This window comes from Ochotona curzoniae, unplaced genomic scaffold (assembly GCF_017591425.1).
Source record: "Ochotona curzoniae isolate NIBS_2020 unplaced genomic scaffold, NIBS_Ocur_1.0 contig_3498, whole genome shotgun sequence".
Taxonomy (NCBI): Eukaryota; Metazoa; Chordata; class Mammalia; order Lagomorpha; family Ochotonidae; genus Ochotona; species Ochotona curzoniae.
This window is the reverse complement of record NW_024465885.1, coordinates 29,782,190-29,801,234: the sequence shown is the minus strand read 5'-3', so window position 1 is coordinate 29,801,234 and position 19,045 is coordinate 29,782,190. Positions and strand designations below refer to the sequence as shown.

General features: G+C 36.6%; 1 protein-coding gene across 12 annotated transcripts in view; it reads right to left on the bottom strand.

Annotated features, from left to right (window-relative positions):
• USP25 (ubiquitin specific peptidase 25) overlaps nucleotides 1-19,045 on the bottom strand; it is a 126,006-nt gene that overhangs the window by 89,913 nt on the left and 17,048 nt on the right. For 7 of the 12 annotated variants that reach the window (XM_040980646.1, XM_040980648.1, XM_040980647.1 and 4 more), the window contains 2 exons: nucleotides 6,240-6,317; nucleotides 3,480-3,624 (listed from right to left, as the gene is read on the bottom strand). In XM_040980646.1, the coding sequence (XP_040836580.1) occupies nucleotides 3,480-3,624; nucleotides 6,240-6,317 (223 nt within the window). Of the gene's footprint in view, nucleotides 1-3,479; nucleotides 3,625-4,930; nucleotides 4,994-6,239; nucleotides 6,318-13,824; nucleotides 13,953-14,254; nucleotides 14,353-19,045 lie in introns of those variants that run through there. The other 5 variants (XM_040980657.1, XM_040980659.1, XM_040980653.1 and 2 more) reach the window with 4 other exon arrangements.

Below are 19,045 nucleotides of genomic sequence, written 5' to 3'. Positions count from 1 at the left end.
TCCTAACTACACTGCAAATGATTTGGGTGTTTTCCATGAATTCAACAGAATATTAACTGACAGTATAGTCTTTTGCCAAATACAAACACAGCAGATAGACTACTTTTAAAGTATTATGTATATTATGTATAGGGTTTCCTTTAAACATTTTCCATTTCTCTCAAAAGTACAGAATATGCACCAAAGGTCATGATTACCGTGTTAGTAACTTAAAAATGTTTTCACTATTAAACAAAGTCCATAACCATACATGATTTTCCAATGAAGTGACATAATTCACTCTGCCTTCTAATACATAATGGTTATGCATAAATGAAAAATTATCCACATGACTTTTGGACACACTAACTTAAAAATCAATTTCTTTCTTGTTATACAAGAAAGTGTTTTACTCCTCTGAAAGGGACAGTTGTTAGCAGTGACACTCCAGTCTATAACATTAAGAAAGGATATTTTTTAGTATTACAGATGTTTATTTCAAAACACAGATGTTTTATCCACACTGCAACCAGCAGATAACGCATTTCAAGTTAGCATGACATTTTTTGTGCCTATGCTGGTTCTTAGGGTCTGCACTTAAAAGGGGGTTGGGTGAATAGATTAAAAATGAAACCCTAATCCTCCACCTGCAGTACTGGATCCCATGTGGACAGTGATTCATGTCCTGGCTGCTCCACTCCTAATACAGCACCCTGCTAATATCCTTAGAAAGCAGCAGAAAAAAATCTAATTCTTGTGCCCTGGGCCCACACGGGAGACACAGGAGAAGCTCCTGATTCACCGTTTCTAATCAGCCCAGTTCTGATAATTATGGTGATTTGGCAAAAAATCAGCAGATAGATCACTCCCTGTCACTCCCTCTCACTCGTTCTGCCTCTCTGTCTCTTCTGTCTCTCCCTCTCTCTGTTTAACTCTTTCAAGCAAAATAAACAAATCACTTAAAAAAAAAAAGACCCTGCCAAAAAAGTGTAATCAACTTTCAAATAACAATTTCAAATAAAGTTAAGAAGATACTCAAAAAGAGTACTGATCTCTACAACAAACCTGCAAGAACTACACTCCACTCATCTATACGGTTTTCCTCCAGCATTTCAGCAATTTTTAAAACATAGGCCCACATTTGAATGTATATTCACTTGTAAATATTTTGTCTTCTCACATGCAAGTTTAACTGCTCCTTCCACGAACTAAACATGCACAAGATTTCACTTCCCAGCAATGAATGCAAAGTAATTTTGAAAGAGTATTAAAAAATTTTAAAGAGTGATTGTAACACTTTTAAGCACATGTTAAATGCATGATCTCATGTTACATTCAGTCTTAAGCCATGTAATAGCAGGAAACTAAATTTAATTACTGAATGATTATTATTGCCCACTGGTAATTATACTTCTTAACACTTTTTTCCACAGTAGGTACAAATATGCTACACAGAAAACTACTGTTATTTCATCAGCCATTTTTTCTCCAATCTGATACTGACACAATCTCAACAGAAGCACATGAACTTTCAACAGCAGTTCACTTCTCAATAATCTAAAGCCCACATATGGATATACGATCCCAGTGAGAATCCTGACTAGAAGGACAGTACATTTTATAAAGAAACCACAACAGCTAGCAATTAGTCAATGACAACAGATCAGTGAACATGATATCAGACACTATTTTTCAATCTTTGATTTAAATGGAAATAAAATTAACTACGAGGGTCTATGTAAAAGATACAAATATGACTATTTCTTGGGCATCAGCTTGTCTGCTTCTTGAGAGCACTGACTTAAATTTCTCTTTTTGCCTTCCATAACATTTGCACTAATGAAATCAAGTCTTCAACAGACATTAATAGTTGGTTAAACAACAATTGATTATTCTAACACAGCAAACAAACTTTGCCTCATAAGTTTAACAATCCTAATTTTCCCCTTCACACACAGAGAAAGTTTCTCATCACAAAGTACACAATCTATATGAGCAGTGAGTTCCCAACCTTCTAACATCTTTTCATCCTTTCACTACAGCACTCAGTTAAATCAATTTCATGCTTACTTTACTTTGGCCAGTTGCTTTCAATCAAAATAATCCATTTATTTTTGCCATTTATTACCTATCTAGTTTGTAACTGTACACAATTCACAGAACCTTGTAACACAGGAGAGGTTTCCAGTACTAGTAAATGCTCTTGCAATTATACAACTTTTCTGCTTTTCCAACTTTTTGGAAGTTTCTAATCTCATTCTGTTTCATTCTTTCCAATGAGCTTTTCTCCATACACTTTCACAGAGTAATTCATAGAACACTTCTTAGCAAACACAAAATATATTCAAATCAATCAAAACGACACAGTACTAAGTAAAACAGAAGTGTGTCCAGTATGTTACAGAAACTCTTGGTCCAATCAGAGACTGGGGAAATCATCCTCCACTTACTGGTTCTTAAGTAAAATTTTTCGACACCAAAACAAATTAGGCGAGGGAGGGAAAGCTCAGAGCAGATTCCAGGTAGGCAGGAGGGCAAGTGGAAACCCAGAGAAATTAAACAGGACACGATCTACGAGACTTAAAGCCATTTTGTATTTTACAGTACAAAATCAGAAGAGGAAAACAGTGGGAAATAAAACTAGAAATGTAGATTCAGTCAAGACAATTGGACATCAAAACAAACAAACATATCCTCTGTAGCAAAACTTAGACCATCTTTCATTAATTGTGTGAGGTAGGATATTCTACCACTTATGGAGCAAAAATATTACTCTAAAAGTTGCATGTGAAAATATTTCATCTATAAATAAACTATAATGAGCATCATTCATTACTTAGCTGAATGTGCTTCTTAACTTTAGAAAGGTCCACAAACAAAACCAGAAATTCAGTGCAAACACATACCAGTAATCAAAGTTCTCAAAGCCATGCATAAATCTATTTATATATATAACAATTATCAAATAAAAATACTACAAGTTAAAAAAACTAAGTTCTAATAAGTCTAAAATATTCATATTACAAACAACATCTAGAGTCACAAGTGAAATTTTTTTTTATCTCCTAAGCATCATTTTCAAGGAGGATTCTCTTACATGATAAGAAACCTTTTCTCCAAAATCTTTATACAGAAAGGGGAAGAGAAGGAAATGCACTTTTGTTAGTCACGGGAAAATTGAATAAAAACAAACAATATGTAATCCTCAAAAGTAATAATCACCCAAAACAACCAAAATCCACAAAACAAATAAATAAATACATTTAAAATTCTAGGTATTTTTCTTTTATGACACATGTTCCTGCTCTAAATGTTAAAGCAATGAATACTATATGAAATGTTCTGAAAATATATAACTTAATAAAATATTTTATTCTAATCTGTGGAAAATATTGAGCTAGTAAAAGTATACACTGTTGCCTAAGCAAAAAGTAAAACATTACAAAGGAGAACTTTTTTATAATTTTCTATTAAATACAAAGGAAGGTAAGAAGACTTACTTGTATCTGCTTGGCTTCCCACACTGATATATCTGTCATTGTCAAGAAGTGCCGAGCGATAGTACGTAATGTCTTCCTGCTGAGGGGTCTTGGCATTCTTCGAAGTTAGGAAAGCCACTGCTAATTCCAAGTTTCCATTACTATCCTTCAAATATCAAGACAGGGGCTTCAATTACTTGGGAATAATACATTGTTACAAAGTCTATCTTCTTTTTTCCATATTAGCTACTATGTAATAGAATACCCTTATTTTTTAATATATTTTTATTTTAAATTTTGTGGTACAATTTTGTATAGGCTGGGATTCTCCCCCCAAGCTCCCACCCCATCAGATTTTTCCCATTTGGTTACAATAGTGCAGTCCTTCATAAGGAATCATAATTCTATCAGTCTCTTATTTATGTGTACCCCAACACTGTTGGTACAGACAATGTCAGACAGTCCAGCATCCCATTGTCTACACCTTTCCAACAATTTCACAGTGATCCATCTTTTGTCTGGAAGCAGGGATGCATGTTCCATTATACCCCCACGTCTGTATATGATAGACCCCAGTACTCCATCATTATACATTTCCATAAGTGGGAAGCTATGAAACAAGGTCACCAACTGGTATGAGTTAGAACAGCCACAACAACATCATCAACAACAAATTACAGCACCATGAAAAAAATGTGCTGCTGAGTAACCAACACATGGGTGACAAAAAGGAAACACAAAAGTCTCTTGGGAAAAACGATGCCATCATATAATCCTTGAGTCTGTGATGAATTCAACAAGAAAAAAGAAATTATTTGGAATAAACCAAACAAATTAAGAAGAAACATCAAAACACATCGGATACAGCCAAAAAAGCAAACAAAAAAAACTAACTTTCTAATGTAAAATTGCCCCATAAGTGATTCCAGCTTAACACAGTGAATCTACATATATAGAATATGCTATAGTAACACCTTTATTAATCAAAACTAATACAGTTTTGCAATAACTTCTCTTTTTTAGCCTCACAGAAAAGAACTCCCATTCACTGGTTCACTCCACAGGGTCCAACACTGATCTAAACTGAGAGCTATGAACTCAACCTGGGTCTCCCACACAGTTGAGTCAACCCCTGTGTCTTGCCTAAATTAGCATGGGGCTGGAATTAGGAGCAAATCCACAGCTCAGCCTGGACACTCCAATATGGAACCCAAGTTTCCCAAGTGACAACTGCTAAGTCAAACATCTGCCTTTAAATTATGTGCTTTAATGGGTATTAAGATATATATCGATGCGCAGACTTAAAAAGCAAAAATCAAGGACTGACATGAAGAAACAGCAAAATTTACTGAGGCCTGATAGTTGACAGACACACAGAACTCCTAACCTGAAATACTGAATACAGTTCAAGATGATATTGTACCTATGTCAAATACATCATCAATCTTACAAAATTCTCATCAAGGTCATACCTGGAATATCGAGTTTCAAGTTCATTTGGAAAACATATGTTAGAGTAACCTGTAACAAGACTTCTAATACAACAAAAAAAAAATGAAAAGAAATGTGCCTGGCTATATCTGTCCATAAAAGGAAATTCGAAAACTAAAAATAAAAAGCCTTACACACAATTTATGTCAAAAAAAAAGTGAATAAATCTTTGACTTACATGCTTCCCAAGCTAGAGGAATCAAAGGCTATTCCCCAAATTTACCCTGTCAAAAGTGATAGGATGAAGAGTCACACTCAGTGATTTACAATGAGCAAGCAATGATGAAGGACTGATGATCATATGATCACAGAAAAGGAGGCACTCTCCTGCTGCCTCTCCAAATAAGCCCAATGGCTCCCTGGAGCCCTAGAGACTTGTCTGTCTTCTATTAGAAGCTTCTCCACACAGAGTACAGAGAATCAGTTACATCACAGAAACTACTTAAAACAGTGTCCACTATTACTATGTATTAATAAGTGCTAGCCATCACCACTATGATGATTTTGATTGTTAACCATCTAGAAGATAATTTTTTTCTAGAAACAAAGGAAGATACTTTGGCTCAGAATAGGGAATTACATAATCAACTTTGTCTCATGGAGCAAGTTCCAAAGGACTGGAATTAGGTGTATGAACACAGTGCTGGAAATGCTATAGTGTTTTTAGTCTTTAGTGAAACACAAAAGCATCTTAATGAAAAATTCTAGCTCTTGAACATCTTTCAATGTCTTGATCTTTTATAACATGAATATCCATGTGATTTCACTGATCTGTGTGTCGATATGAAAAGGGAAAAGGCATCTAAGCTACCATCAAAACGGTTGCTGTGTAAGCTGAAGAATTTCAAGGCAAATGTTAACACAGCATTGGTTGAATGGAAGTCAATTATATTTCTATTCTAGGAGGAAAAGTTTACACTTCACCCCTGTATAAATTTTCAATTTTTCCCTTCTCTTCACTTCTTCCTCTCAATTCATGCTATATTACACCTTTTAATCCCTAAAATCATGGCTCCCAAACAAATCACCATTATCTTTAGTATTCAGAGTCCACCATTATGCATGAAAACTGTTTTATTTAGGAAAATGGTATCTGTCACTCCCAAGTTACCAGGAAACATTAGATTCTTGAAAGCCAAGATGCTCACAGCCATAGCAAGCAAGGACGTTACTTTAAAAAATATATTTCTGCACATCCATTCCCGCACGTTTAAATAACTCAGCTTTCTATTATATACAGTAAAGATGAAGGATTACCACAGATTGTATGTTAGAAAATAGAGGCCATACCTTCAGGGCTTGCTGTAGTATCTGAGCGTCATTTATCCCAGTAATTTCTCTAAGCTGATTCAAAAATGTCTGCTGATGCTGGAGAAAAGCAGAAAAAAAAAATCATTACAGAGAAGAAAATTAATAACCTGGAAGGGAGGGATGGTAGGAGTGTGATGTAGATCAGAGTCAAGAAGAGAAACACAGATGTCATTTCAAAAGAAAATCTCAATCTTCTAGAAAGGCATATGATTTTGGAGAGTTCTTATTCCATTCTCAGGTCTCTGAAAAGTAGAGTCCATATTACTACTTACAAGGAATTCTACTGAAATAACCATTTCCTGTGCTGTTTCAACTCTGTCCCCAGTTATGTCTCCCAACAAGAAGGGGTCTGCACTATGAACACATGGAAGAACGTTTGGGCCCCTGACAAAGCTGATACACACACACACTTTGGCCATGAGCTTGTGGGTGATTACATCATGGGAAGCCCAGGACTTATTTTTTTTTAAAGATTTATCTTTATTATTATTTTATTGGAAAGGCGGATATATAGAGAGGAGAGACAGAGAGGAAGATCTTCCGTCCGATGATTCACTCCCCAAGTGAGCACAACGGCCGATACTATGCTGATCCGAAGCCAGGAGCCTCTTCCGGGTCTCCCACACGGGTGCAGGGTCCCAAAGCTTTGGGCCGTCCTGGACTGCTTTCTCGGGCCACAGGCAGGGAGCTGGAAGGGAAGCGGGGCTGCTGGGATAGAACTGGCGCCCATATGGGATCCCGGGCGTGCAAGGTGACGCTCCTAACCACTGCGCCACCACGCCGGGCCTGAAGCCCAGGACTTATTAAGGGCAAGGAAAGGATCATGCCATTCTTCAACCTAGCCATCATAAAAGACTGAGGTGAATGAATATCTGCCCCCATCTACCTCAATTCTCTGACAGTCAATACCATCTGTGTGCTTCTCTGGAAAAAAAAAAAAAAAGAAGAGGCGGCTTAGGATTTCACTACCAAAACTTTCTCCAACCTTCCTGAGTTAGTAACTATGTTCCTGCATGTACCTATATATTTCTTTTTTAGTTTTTACTTTTTTTATTTTTTTTTTTAAAGATTTTATTTTTACTGGAAACGCGGATATACTGAGAGGAGAGACAGAGAGGACGATCTTCCGTCCGATGATTCACTCCCCAAGTGAGCACAACAGCCGATGCTATGCCAAGCTCAACTGCTTTCCGGGGCCACAGGCCAGGAGCTGGATGGGAAGTGGGGCTGCCAGGATTAGAACCGGCGCCCATATGGGATCCCGGGCGTGCAAGGCGAGGACCTTAACCGCTGTGCCATCACGCCGGGCCCTGTTTTTATTTTATTTTACTTTATCCTATTTTATTCTTTCTGTAAAACAAGCTAAGCCCTTTATTTGAAGGCCATGCACACAGGAAGGTCTGGATAATAATTACTCATGTTCTACTGCTTTCTGCAGCACACATCCAGTAGATAATCACATGCACCTGGCCACATTTTCTTGAACCATTTCATGAAGTATAGATGATATTCAGCATTAATATTCATATATTTTTCCATGGCACGGTTTTGCAATTATAGGGATTACACACTTCACCTCCCATCCCTGCTTCCCTAAACTCCCTCCCCTCAGTGTTTCCCTTTATATTATCACAATGGTATAATCCTTCAGCAACAGTCACAAATGGAACATTCTGCTATTTAAGTGTATCCTGACACTGTAGGTATCGACAATGGTAGAAAACCTAGTATCATACTGTCAAGATATATTTAATAGTTTCATAGGGAATCAGTTCTCTTTTTATTTGGGAGTAAGATGCATACTGTAACATATCTTCACTTCCCAATATGCCAGTCCCCATTATACATTTCATTTGTGAGAATATATTTTTATATATGTTTATATTTATTTGTCCTATATTCTACATGAATATCACCTTATAGCAGATCAATAAGTCAATCCCCAAAGGACAATATTCACGCAAAATACCTTTGTATTTCTTAAAACAAGTTTCTAAAAATTATAAAACAATACCATGAAATAAAGACAGTTCCATGGATATAACAGGAAAAATAAGCCCAGTCACTTAAATAAGTTAAGATCTGCAGATGTGTCTGAAAAAGATTTACATTGATCAGTACTAATTTTGTCAGAGATCTCAATGGAGGCTAATACCATCAGGCCAAAGTTTAAAGAGAAACAGAATACTGACACAGTTCAAACTCTCTTCTCACAAATTACAAAAGACAAAAAACAACATTACAGTGAAAAACCTATCACCACCTAAGGTTACCAAAAATGAGATGACAAGTGTGCCTTCTGACCCACTACTCATTGTATACATTCTGCCACAAAAGCACAACCAAATCTAGTCCTGAGAAAACATAACTCCAAGCTGAGGGACACTGTGCAAAGTAACTGCTCTTTTATGTTGAAAATATCTACCTCACCAAAACAAAGTCTCCACAGTGAAGGAGACAAAGGCTGTAAACGCAGCACAGGAAACGGGACTGCATCTTCATCCCAAAGGCTATGCAGCACATTATGGGAACAAATGGAGAAACACAGGTGAATATGTCCTGCTTGGCAATGATACAGAATTAAAACTAAATTTTTGAATTTGTCAATCTACAGTTTCATAAGACAATATTTTCTTATCAAATATATTCCAAACCATTTTGTTGCTAAATATTTAAAAACACTGATGCTTTAAAGAAGAGAGGAATGTTTACTCTCAGCTGGTTCAACAAAAATAAGTTATTAAAGTTACTTCTAATGGTATCATAACTTTAAATGGAAATTAATTCAAAATTAAAGATTTATAACAGGGGCAATATCCTTTCAGGCTAATCAGTGTGCAATGTGCAATCAGGGCCTGTTCTAGCCCTGGCCACTGCAGTTCCTATCCAGCTGCCAGTTAATGACCTGGTAAAACAGCAGAGCATGGCCCAAGGCCTTGGGCTCCCGCACCTAGGGACGATACACAGAACTAGCTCCTCCCCTAGCTTTGGATTGACCCAGCTCTGGCCATACTGGCCATCTGGGAAGTGAACAAGATATCTTTATCTCTGTGACTCAGACTTTCAAAAGGGAAATAAATCTCAAAAAAAAAAAATCAAACATTAAGGTATTCTACATTCATATCATTTGATGCAAAAGTCATAAACTGCACTTCAAAACATGCCTGGTAATTTAAGTAAGAATTACATCTAAACATTCCAAAGTCAAAAGCCCTAATCAATTGACAAAATAGAGGTTGAGGCAGACCAGGAATTGAGGGTACAGGGAGAAAATTTTAGAAGTTTCAGATAAAGGAGTCCAAGTAGATTTACAAAGACTATATATTTTTTTTTACAAAGACAACATTTGAAATTGCAGTCAATGACATGTAACAGGGTTCAATGTACGTTACAGATTGAGCATTCATGTGGTCTTAACCTCTTGCCCCACTGTACAGAAACTACTGTCAGTAAACATTCCAGGCAAAATTAAACATGGTGTCCAAGACCCACATTCTTATCTTTGCACTACAACACCCTTCCATGTTCTACTTACTTACATGTCTATCACTATCACAAGATGCTCTCCACCCTGCAAGAGGATGGCTGGTGATCACAGTATCTGCACTCACTTTGCCTTCTTTACTGAGTCCCACCCAACAGGCCTTCACTAAAGGCTTCAGTGAGCAGAAGTAAACTGTGTAGCAACTCCTAGCTTCAGAGGTGGCTAGAAATCTAACTTTCAACTAGGCAAAAAAGCTGCCATAAAACAAAATTAGAGTCATGTTAAGAAAGAAGAAGGTACCTAGATTCAGCATTCCCAGCCCAAAAAATTCAAAAACAGAAATTCTCCAAATCTGAAACTTGATGAGCACTGATACTATAATGAGGAAAGGCTCACACTTAATGGATGCTGGTCAAAACACAGGTTCACTATCCTGTGCAACATTATCTTTGCACTATATGTATAAGGTATAGAGTAAATAAAATGGCTGATAACTGTTTCATCCTCAAGGTATCTCTTTAAATACATGTAAATATTTAAAAATATAAACAACTGTTGATGACACCATTTCCTAAAGGATATTCAGCTTCTGTGGGCAGCATTAGTACTGTCATGTAATCAAAGAAATTCCCTTTGCAAAAAAAAAAATAATAATAATAATTTCATTTCCTAATACAGCACAACACATAATAAAGTATCCAAGTGAGAAAACAAGATACTCCAAAAATATCAAAAGTTGCAGAAAGAATTTGTCAAATTTACAAAACTTTAATGAGAAAAATAAATACATAATATGAACTCTTCTACTTTCCTTTAGAAAACCAGCAACTAGCAGAATAAGAATGCAATCCCTAACTTTACAAATTAAAAAACAGAGATATCTTTTATCACTCTTTTATCACTCTCTTTTTCATCAGTCAACAAATAAACCCTCAAGTTGGTAACCTTTATCATCTCATGTTTACTAGCATCCCAAAGCCATTCTTTGCATAAAGTAGTATTTTCCTCAACTGTAAATTATTAAAACCTGGATTAGGGAAAACCGAACAGAATACTCCAAGAAAACTAGTTATTTCAACAAGTGATGACTATTAGTTAAAATGTGGGAAAAATCAATACAAGGCAAATCTCCTTACACTAAAGAAGCATCTGTCAAATTTGAACAAGAACAACCTGATGATTCAGTTTACTAATGAAGTTTCCCTGGCCCCAGGACCAAATACTGTGATTCTAGGACTTCTGAGTTAAGGCCAGGGGGTTATTTTTACTATGCACTTCAAATGATGTTGATGCAGACACACCTATCAACAAAATTTAAGTCAAGGAAACTACCATTTTAAAAAAAAGAGTATATAATCTAGACAAATTATCTCCACAAAATTATACTACGTAGAAGCAGAATATAAAACGGTATAAATACCACTAGCGATGACAAGGTAGAATGCAGAAACAGATGTAGAGACAATAAAGACTGCACAGAATACAATGGGCTCCTAATATCCACAATGTATGTATAACTTTCCACCTCTTTTCACATGTGATGCATCTATAAGGATATTTAGGTCACTAATTTTTTTTTACCAAAATGTTACATACAGCTGAAAAAATTCCTATAGTCTACCCATATCACAGCCATCAAAACGCTGTAAAATGAGGCTGGCACTAAAAAGATAAATACATAAAATTTTTTAAAAAATTAAAAATGTGCTCAGAGTGGTAGCCTAATGGCTACACCATTACCTTGCATGCACCAGGGTCCATATCTGGTACCAGTTCATATTCAGGCTGATCTACTTCCCTTGCATTTCCCTGCTTGTGGCCTGGGAAAGCAGTCAAGCATGGCCCAACATCTTGGGACCCTGCAACCATGTGGAAAACCCAGAAGAAACTCCTAGCTCCTGGCTTTAGATTGGCTTAGCTCCAGCTGCTGTGGCCACTTGCGCGGTGGGCCAGTGGACTGAAGATTTTTCTCTGTCTCTCCTTCTCTCTATAAATCTGCCTTCCAATAAAAATCTTTAAAAAATAAAATTTTAAATGTTTTTCAATTTTTTTTTAATTTTTTAAATGTTTTATTTGGGTAATCTTTACATAGTTGATTAGGGCACAAAGGGTCAAGGACTACAGGAAGTGGGTAAGACCATTGTTTCCACATTAATTTTTTTTTCTGTATCCGGGGTAAGGGAAGAGATAAAGGGAAAGCCATACCCAGCATCCCACCCATCCCAGGTCCCCGACGCAGGGCATGCTCCGAGGCTCCTGCTCATATAAATGGATAGCACATGCTGGCATCCCACATGAGCACAGATTCGAGACCCAGCTGCTTCATTTCCAATCCAGCTCCCAGCTAACAGCCTGAGCAAGCAGCAAAGGATGGTCCAAGGCCTTAGGCATCAGCATCCACATAATAGACTAGAACAACCTCCTATTCAGGGTTGAACCAGAAGATGGATATTTCTCTTCCATCTTTTTCTCTCTCTCTGCAACTCTTTCAAGTAAAACAATAAATCTTAAAACAAGTTGCAGAACAATGCATTCCTCCCATGCTTGTGGGGATACTGGGAAACAAGATTGTATGTATTGCTAGTCACACACACAAAAAGCATAACCCAAGCAACTATAAACTATGCATTAATACTTGATGATGACAATAAGCAACTATTGTACTCTATGTTACTGGCTTTCACACTACACTCGCTTACTTTAGAGTGTTCTCCTTTATAGGCAGAAAAAGTTTACTGCACTACTATAAGCTGATACCAGCGCAACAATGTCATTCATCTTGTGTTTACTGCATTGTTTGATTATATCCAGAGGCAATAGATTGTGACCAGTGTAATGTTGTATCAGGTTTAGCTGCAGCTTGCAATACTCGCATCTCACATCAGAGTACCAGATAAAGTGCTGCTGCTGCTGCTCCAATCCTGATCCAGCTTCCTGCTTTCTTTATGGGAAGGTACTGGAAAATGTCACAAGTACTTACGTCCCTGTCACCAAATGAGAAATGAGGTTGACTTACCTGGCTCTAGATTTCAGCCTGGCCCAGCCCTACGTGCAGGAGCCATTTGGTAAGTGAACCAGAACCAGAAACTAGAATATCAATTTTTCTCCCTTTTTTCTCTCTGATTTTCAAATTAAAAAATGTAAATAAATCTTACCCAATAAAAACAAGGTTATGTAGAGTAACTTACACCATGAAGGTCCAAGTGAGTATTTTTAAGACATTTACATAACAATGGCAGAAAGAAATTACACATTCCTCAGATCATGTCCCTATTATTAAATGACACCCATCTGTGTGTTTGTAGCCATGATGATGGGCATTCCCAGTGGCATGTGAGCACACAGCTTGCAGGCAAACATTAAACATGCTCATGTGGTTGGGTGTGCCCTCTTGAAGTTCTTCAAATTCTCTGAGATAGTATGATCTCTTTAGGCTACCTGCCTCTGGAGAATGAGGCCATGTGGAGAAAAGCCCCACACCAGCCAACCAGGAGATCTGTAAACTAAATGTCAGTGTTTCAATGTACTATTGAGTTATAAGGTAACTGATTCAGTGTGCAAGAAATTTTCATTAAGAATATAGAATGTTTTCATTTGTCTGCTAGTCATTTGAATTTGTTCTTTTGAAAAACGTCTGTTCATTTCCTTCTCCCATTTATTCACAGGATTGTTTGCTTCTGCTGTCACTTGAGTTTCTGAAGCTTGTAAATCCTGGGTATTAGTCCCCTATTGATTGTGTAGTGAGCAAAGATTTTCTCCCATTTTGTTGGTTGCTTCTTCACTTTATTGATAGATTCCTTTGCTGTGCAGAAACTTTTTAGTTTGACGTAGTTTGATGAAAAAAATGCTCAGGCTCCCCAGCTGTCGGGGGGGTACAAATGAAAACCACACTGAGGTTCCACCTAACTCCAATGAGACTGGTCTACTTTCAGAACTCTACTAACAACACCTGCTGGCATGGATATGTGCAGCAAAATACCCTCCTTCACTGTTGGTGGGAGTCTAAGCTAGTACAACACTATAGAATGACCATATACAGTATGGTCAGTATGGAGAGTGATAAAAGAACTGAAAACAAACCTGTTGTATGACCCAGCTATTCCACTGTGGGGAATATACTCAAAGTAAATGGGATCTGTAATCCTATATTCACAGCAGCACAATCTACAAAAGCAAACACATGAAAACAGCTCAGATGCCCATCAAAAAAGGAGCGGATTTAAAAACTGTGCTGTATCTAATCCATGGAAAACCACTCAGCCATTAAAAAGAATTGAATGGTACCATTTATACCAAATGGTCCCAACTAGTGACCATTATGCTCAGTGAAACAAGCCAATCCCAAAAGGACAAATATCATCTGTTCTTACTGATATAAGGCAACCTTCATGAAAAATATAAGATCAATAGCCATTTCAATATTGTTTTTGCTGAAACTCATGGGCTTTGATAATTTTGTTTTAATTCTCATTTCTTCAAAATAGTTTTACTAAATTCTTCAGTGACTTACAGGTTCAACAGTAGCAACATTTTCTCCAAGAACATTTTCGTTTTCTTCATTTCTTCATCGACACATTGGTCACTCAGTAGCATATTATTTAACTTTACAGTGTTAAAATATTTAACTTTGTTCCTGTTGTTGATTTTGTTTTATACCTTTTAAAGAAATATATAACTGTATAATAGACACTATCATATCCAAATGTGCAGAAATAATGCAATATGCATCTCTACTTCCAAATCAAAGATGGACTCTCAATAAAACTGTTAACTATATCTTGAAATTAGAATACTGGACTGTCTGCCATTGTCCATACCTGCAATGTCAGGTGGACATATGACTGCTTATGAAAGACTATACAACTGTAATAATAAAGGAGAAATCACTGAGGTTAGAGAATTTGTGGATTTATTAAGGGAAGTCCCAGAGCCTACGGAATCACATCACAAAATGAAAAAATAAAATATTTTATACAAAGGATCAGATATATTTCATGAAATTCTGTTATGACTGGCATTCATCTTTTATTGTAATGCCAGCCAGGAATCCCAGAAAACAAATCCAGTTGTTATCTCCAAAATTGTTTGTTTTCATAAATTTTGACTGAAAATAAAACAGAAAAAGGTTCAGAGAGGGATGTTTGCTGGTTGGGAATATGATGAAATAATTTTTCTAGTTAAGTGAGCAAAAAAAAAAAAAGAACAAAAGACAAGCAATGAGATAAACTCTAAAGCAGAGAAGCCTCTTCACCTTTGGTACCCCCTCACACTGTTTATGTGCAGTATGCTTGTATACTCCTGAATAAATGGAGGACTCCCAATGAAATTATTAGACACACCTTGACAATAGGATACTGTCTATCATTGTCTATACTTCAATTCCATGATACAATTAACTAAAAGAATGTAGGATTTGTGACTATTGCTGAAGAACCTTTCTTCCAGTACAATCCTTATCATAGTTTACGTGTGCTTTGCATGCTCTCGTCTAATGCTTCCTCCGGACATATACTACTCTCTTCCAAACTTCTCTTCCCTTCTAACTTTTATGTCATAGCCTCAGACCACTACTGTTCTTGTGAAAAGCCAGTCTCGGCACATTCAGGTGCCTTCTATTAAGGTTAGAAAGTATACTATTACTTCTCACAGATCTCAGTAAGATAATGCATTGTGGCTGATCACCAGATAATAGGGCCTTACCGAGGCAGTTACTGTTTCATTACTATTACTCAGGAAACCTAGTGCAGTATCTGATGTATTTCATAAGTACTCAATCAATAATGACTGAAAAAAAAATGAACACAGCAGAGTTAGCAGAGAACTGGTACAGTCAGATCACAAGAAAAGATACACTAATTAATGGCGTAATGAACAAGAAACCTATACATTTCAGGTAAATAAGTAACCATTCTTAGTGGAAATACCTGCAATTTTGCCCCCAATGAATATGATACTCACTAGGTGTTTCTGATCTATTGCCTTGATTGTGTTAAGGAATGCTCCATTTGTAAGTTTTTGTTGGTTCCTATTACGAAGCGATGTTGTATTTTATCAGATACTTTCACTGCATTTACTAAAATAATCACATTAACAAATGACAATTTGAAATTGTGTTTCACAGTACACTTACTATGCCCCTTCAATCATCCCTTAATGTAAGAGATAAATCTCACTTGCTCTACATGATCATCTTTCTGATGTGGTGCAGGATTCACCTAGCTAAAATGTGGTGGAGGATTTTTACATCTGTATTCACCAGGCATATTGGTCTAGAGTTTTCTTTGTTTTATCTTTTTCTGGTTTTAAAATGAGGGTAATGGGGCCTGGTCACAATGGCTAAATCTTTACATTGCAAGCAAGCTCTGAGATCCCACACGAGTACTGTGTCCTGTCCTGGCTATTTTACTTTTCATTCAGCTCCCTGCTTATGGCCTGGGAAAGCACTGGAAGATGGTTTAAAGCCTTGATTCCCTGCATTTATGTGGAAGACCCAGAAGATGACGGCTTCAAATGGGTTCAGCTCAAAAGTTTATGGCTTTGGGGGGAGTGAACCAGTAGACAGAAAATCTTACTGTCTCTTCTTCACTCTTAAATCTGATCTTCCTTTCCAATAAAAATAAGCATTTCTTTGAGATTTTAATTTTATTGTAAATGCAGATTTACAGAGAGAATGACAGACAAAAAGATGTTCTGTTTGATTGTTCACTTCCTAAGTGGCCAAAACTGCTGGAGCTGACCCGATCCAAAGCATGCAGCCAGGAGCTGCTTCTGAGTCTCCCACACAGGTGCAGGGTCCCAAGGCTTTGGGCCTTGCTTGATTGATTTCCCAGGCTACAAGCAGGGAACTGCAAGGGAAATGGATCAGCCGGGATATGAACTGGCACCCTTATGGGATTCCAGTGGATGCAAGACAATCATTTAGCACTAGGCTAATGTGCCAGGTCCAACATAAATAAATCTTTTGAAGAAATAAAGGTGTTCATGGCCTCATACAAGTTTGGGAAGTATTTGAAATTAGTTCTTGTTAGAAATTTTGGTAGACTTCAGCAGTGACTTCATTCACCCTGGGATTTTCTCTATTGGGAGGGTGTCTTTATTACTGACTCAATCTCCACCTGGGTTATGGGTCCACATAATTTTTCTATGTTCACATGACTTGATTTATTTATGTGTTCAGAAGTCTGCTGACATCTAGATTTTCCAATTTGCTGGCATATATCTATTTACAGTAATTCCTCATTTTTCTTTTTTTCTTGTGTTTGTTGTAACTTCTTTTTTCATGCATTCCTGATTGCACTAATTTGTCTTCTTTGTAGGAGGTGAAAGGTAGTTCAGTCAGTGGTTTACCATTTTATTTTTTCAAAAGAATCAGCTCTTAATTTCACTGATTTTTTTGTATATCTTTTGGTCTGTTTCTTTTCTAATTTTAATTACTTTTTCCTCCTATTAATTTTTTGTCCTAGATCCTTGGGATGCACTAACAGATCATTTAATGGCTTCTCAAATTATTGAAATTTTATAATAACTATACTTATTGCTTTAAACCTCATTCTTAACACTGCTTCTGCCGTTTTTCTAGTTGGTATGTTCACTTATTAAAGTGAGGGGTTGTGTTCCCCATAACTACTATATTAGAGTCTATGTCTTACTTTAAATGCATTAGAATTTGTTTTAAACAGACAGGTACCCTGGTATTTGGTGTGCATACATTTGCTATAATCACAATCCTACCTCAAGGTAAGCATTCAATACACGACTTTTCAAACTTAAAAGGTAAACCAAGACACAATAATATGTTTAAGCAAATAACAATGCTGAGCAAATAGCTCGAAGTTCAATCAGCTCCAACCCTGTGTTCTGGTACATCCACCCAGGAAATACAAGGGAGAAAAGCATTTAAGGTCAGACACAGAAGTACAACAAAGAAAATACTTGACTGGCTATGGTTACATAGTTATCTTGCTTGGTTACATAGTTATCTGTCTTCTTGGAAAGCACCTGGTTATATAATCAGAAGTTTGCTGGGTACTTCTGAATGGTGACATTTAAGTCCTGTCTTTCTTTAGCCATTTAAATAAACAGTGTCAGTTTAATTTTGTTGTTGTGCAAATCAAGCAACCTCTGAATCACTGAGGAGGTGTAATTGGCTCTGTCTACCCAGGTGTTCTTCATTTTATTTACTTATGTAAAAATAATCCACATCATAGCCCCATGAATGTTGTTGTTATTACCTACCATCACAAAGCTCTGCTCCATTTTTCTGAAATAAAAGTACCTTCACACCAAAACAGCTCATTTACCTTTCTGTAGCACATAAATCTGAAGGTGTATTTTTATTTTTATTCATTCCATTTGGCCTCACTAATGTCAGAAACTTGAATTTTAAAAATCTCATCCTTTCTATAGCATCCAAGAACTACAAATAAGAGTAAGCATTTATGTATTCAAAAAAGAAAGGGAAAATAAGTGAGATGCTTTGAGGAAAATCACTACCAACAGGCAATGCAAGCACATGACCCTATATAAAACCATGGATGCCCAGGTTTTTTTGGCACAAGCTCCTGTCCCTACCTGTCACCCAGTGTTTCAACCCTACACATCCATGACCCTAGAAGAATGATACAGACTATTCACAGGCAGACCAAAACATACATAAATATACAGCATAAGTTAAAAACCTCAAATGCAATTCTCCCCCAAAAATAATGCTACATAGCAATATAAGCTAAGTTCACACAAAAATTAAATGCATTCCACAACCAAATAAAAATCCCACACCAAGAAACTTGGTTTCTATGGGAACATATATTTTCACTTCCAAAAATATAACTTGTAACATTGTTTGGGATACAGTCTGTTTTTAAATAGGAATGCTTACATTCTAGAAAACATGTAGCTAACACAAAACTTATATGAATCAACTCATATCCTTGAATTACCCAAATCTACTATTTAAACAAAATTTATCCCTATCTGGTGTGAATAAATTACTATTAGCGCTCTCTTTTGTCCAATTAAATCTTTTCCATATCTAGCATCAGCAATTAAATTTTGTATTAACTTACAGCCCAAAATAAATAAAAGTATTTCAATTCGTTTACAGTCTAAATTCTCAGTTTTCTAATACTACTAAATATATCTGTGAAAGCAGAATCTTCAAAGTGGAATACTATATAACCTCTTAGTTACATGTGTCACAAATGACTGCTTAAAGCAAATTCAGGATGAGGTCACACACATTATTCACTCTAGATATGACCAAACACTTCCCTAGATACTTAACGAGAGGTACTACCTGAGA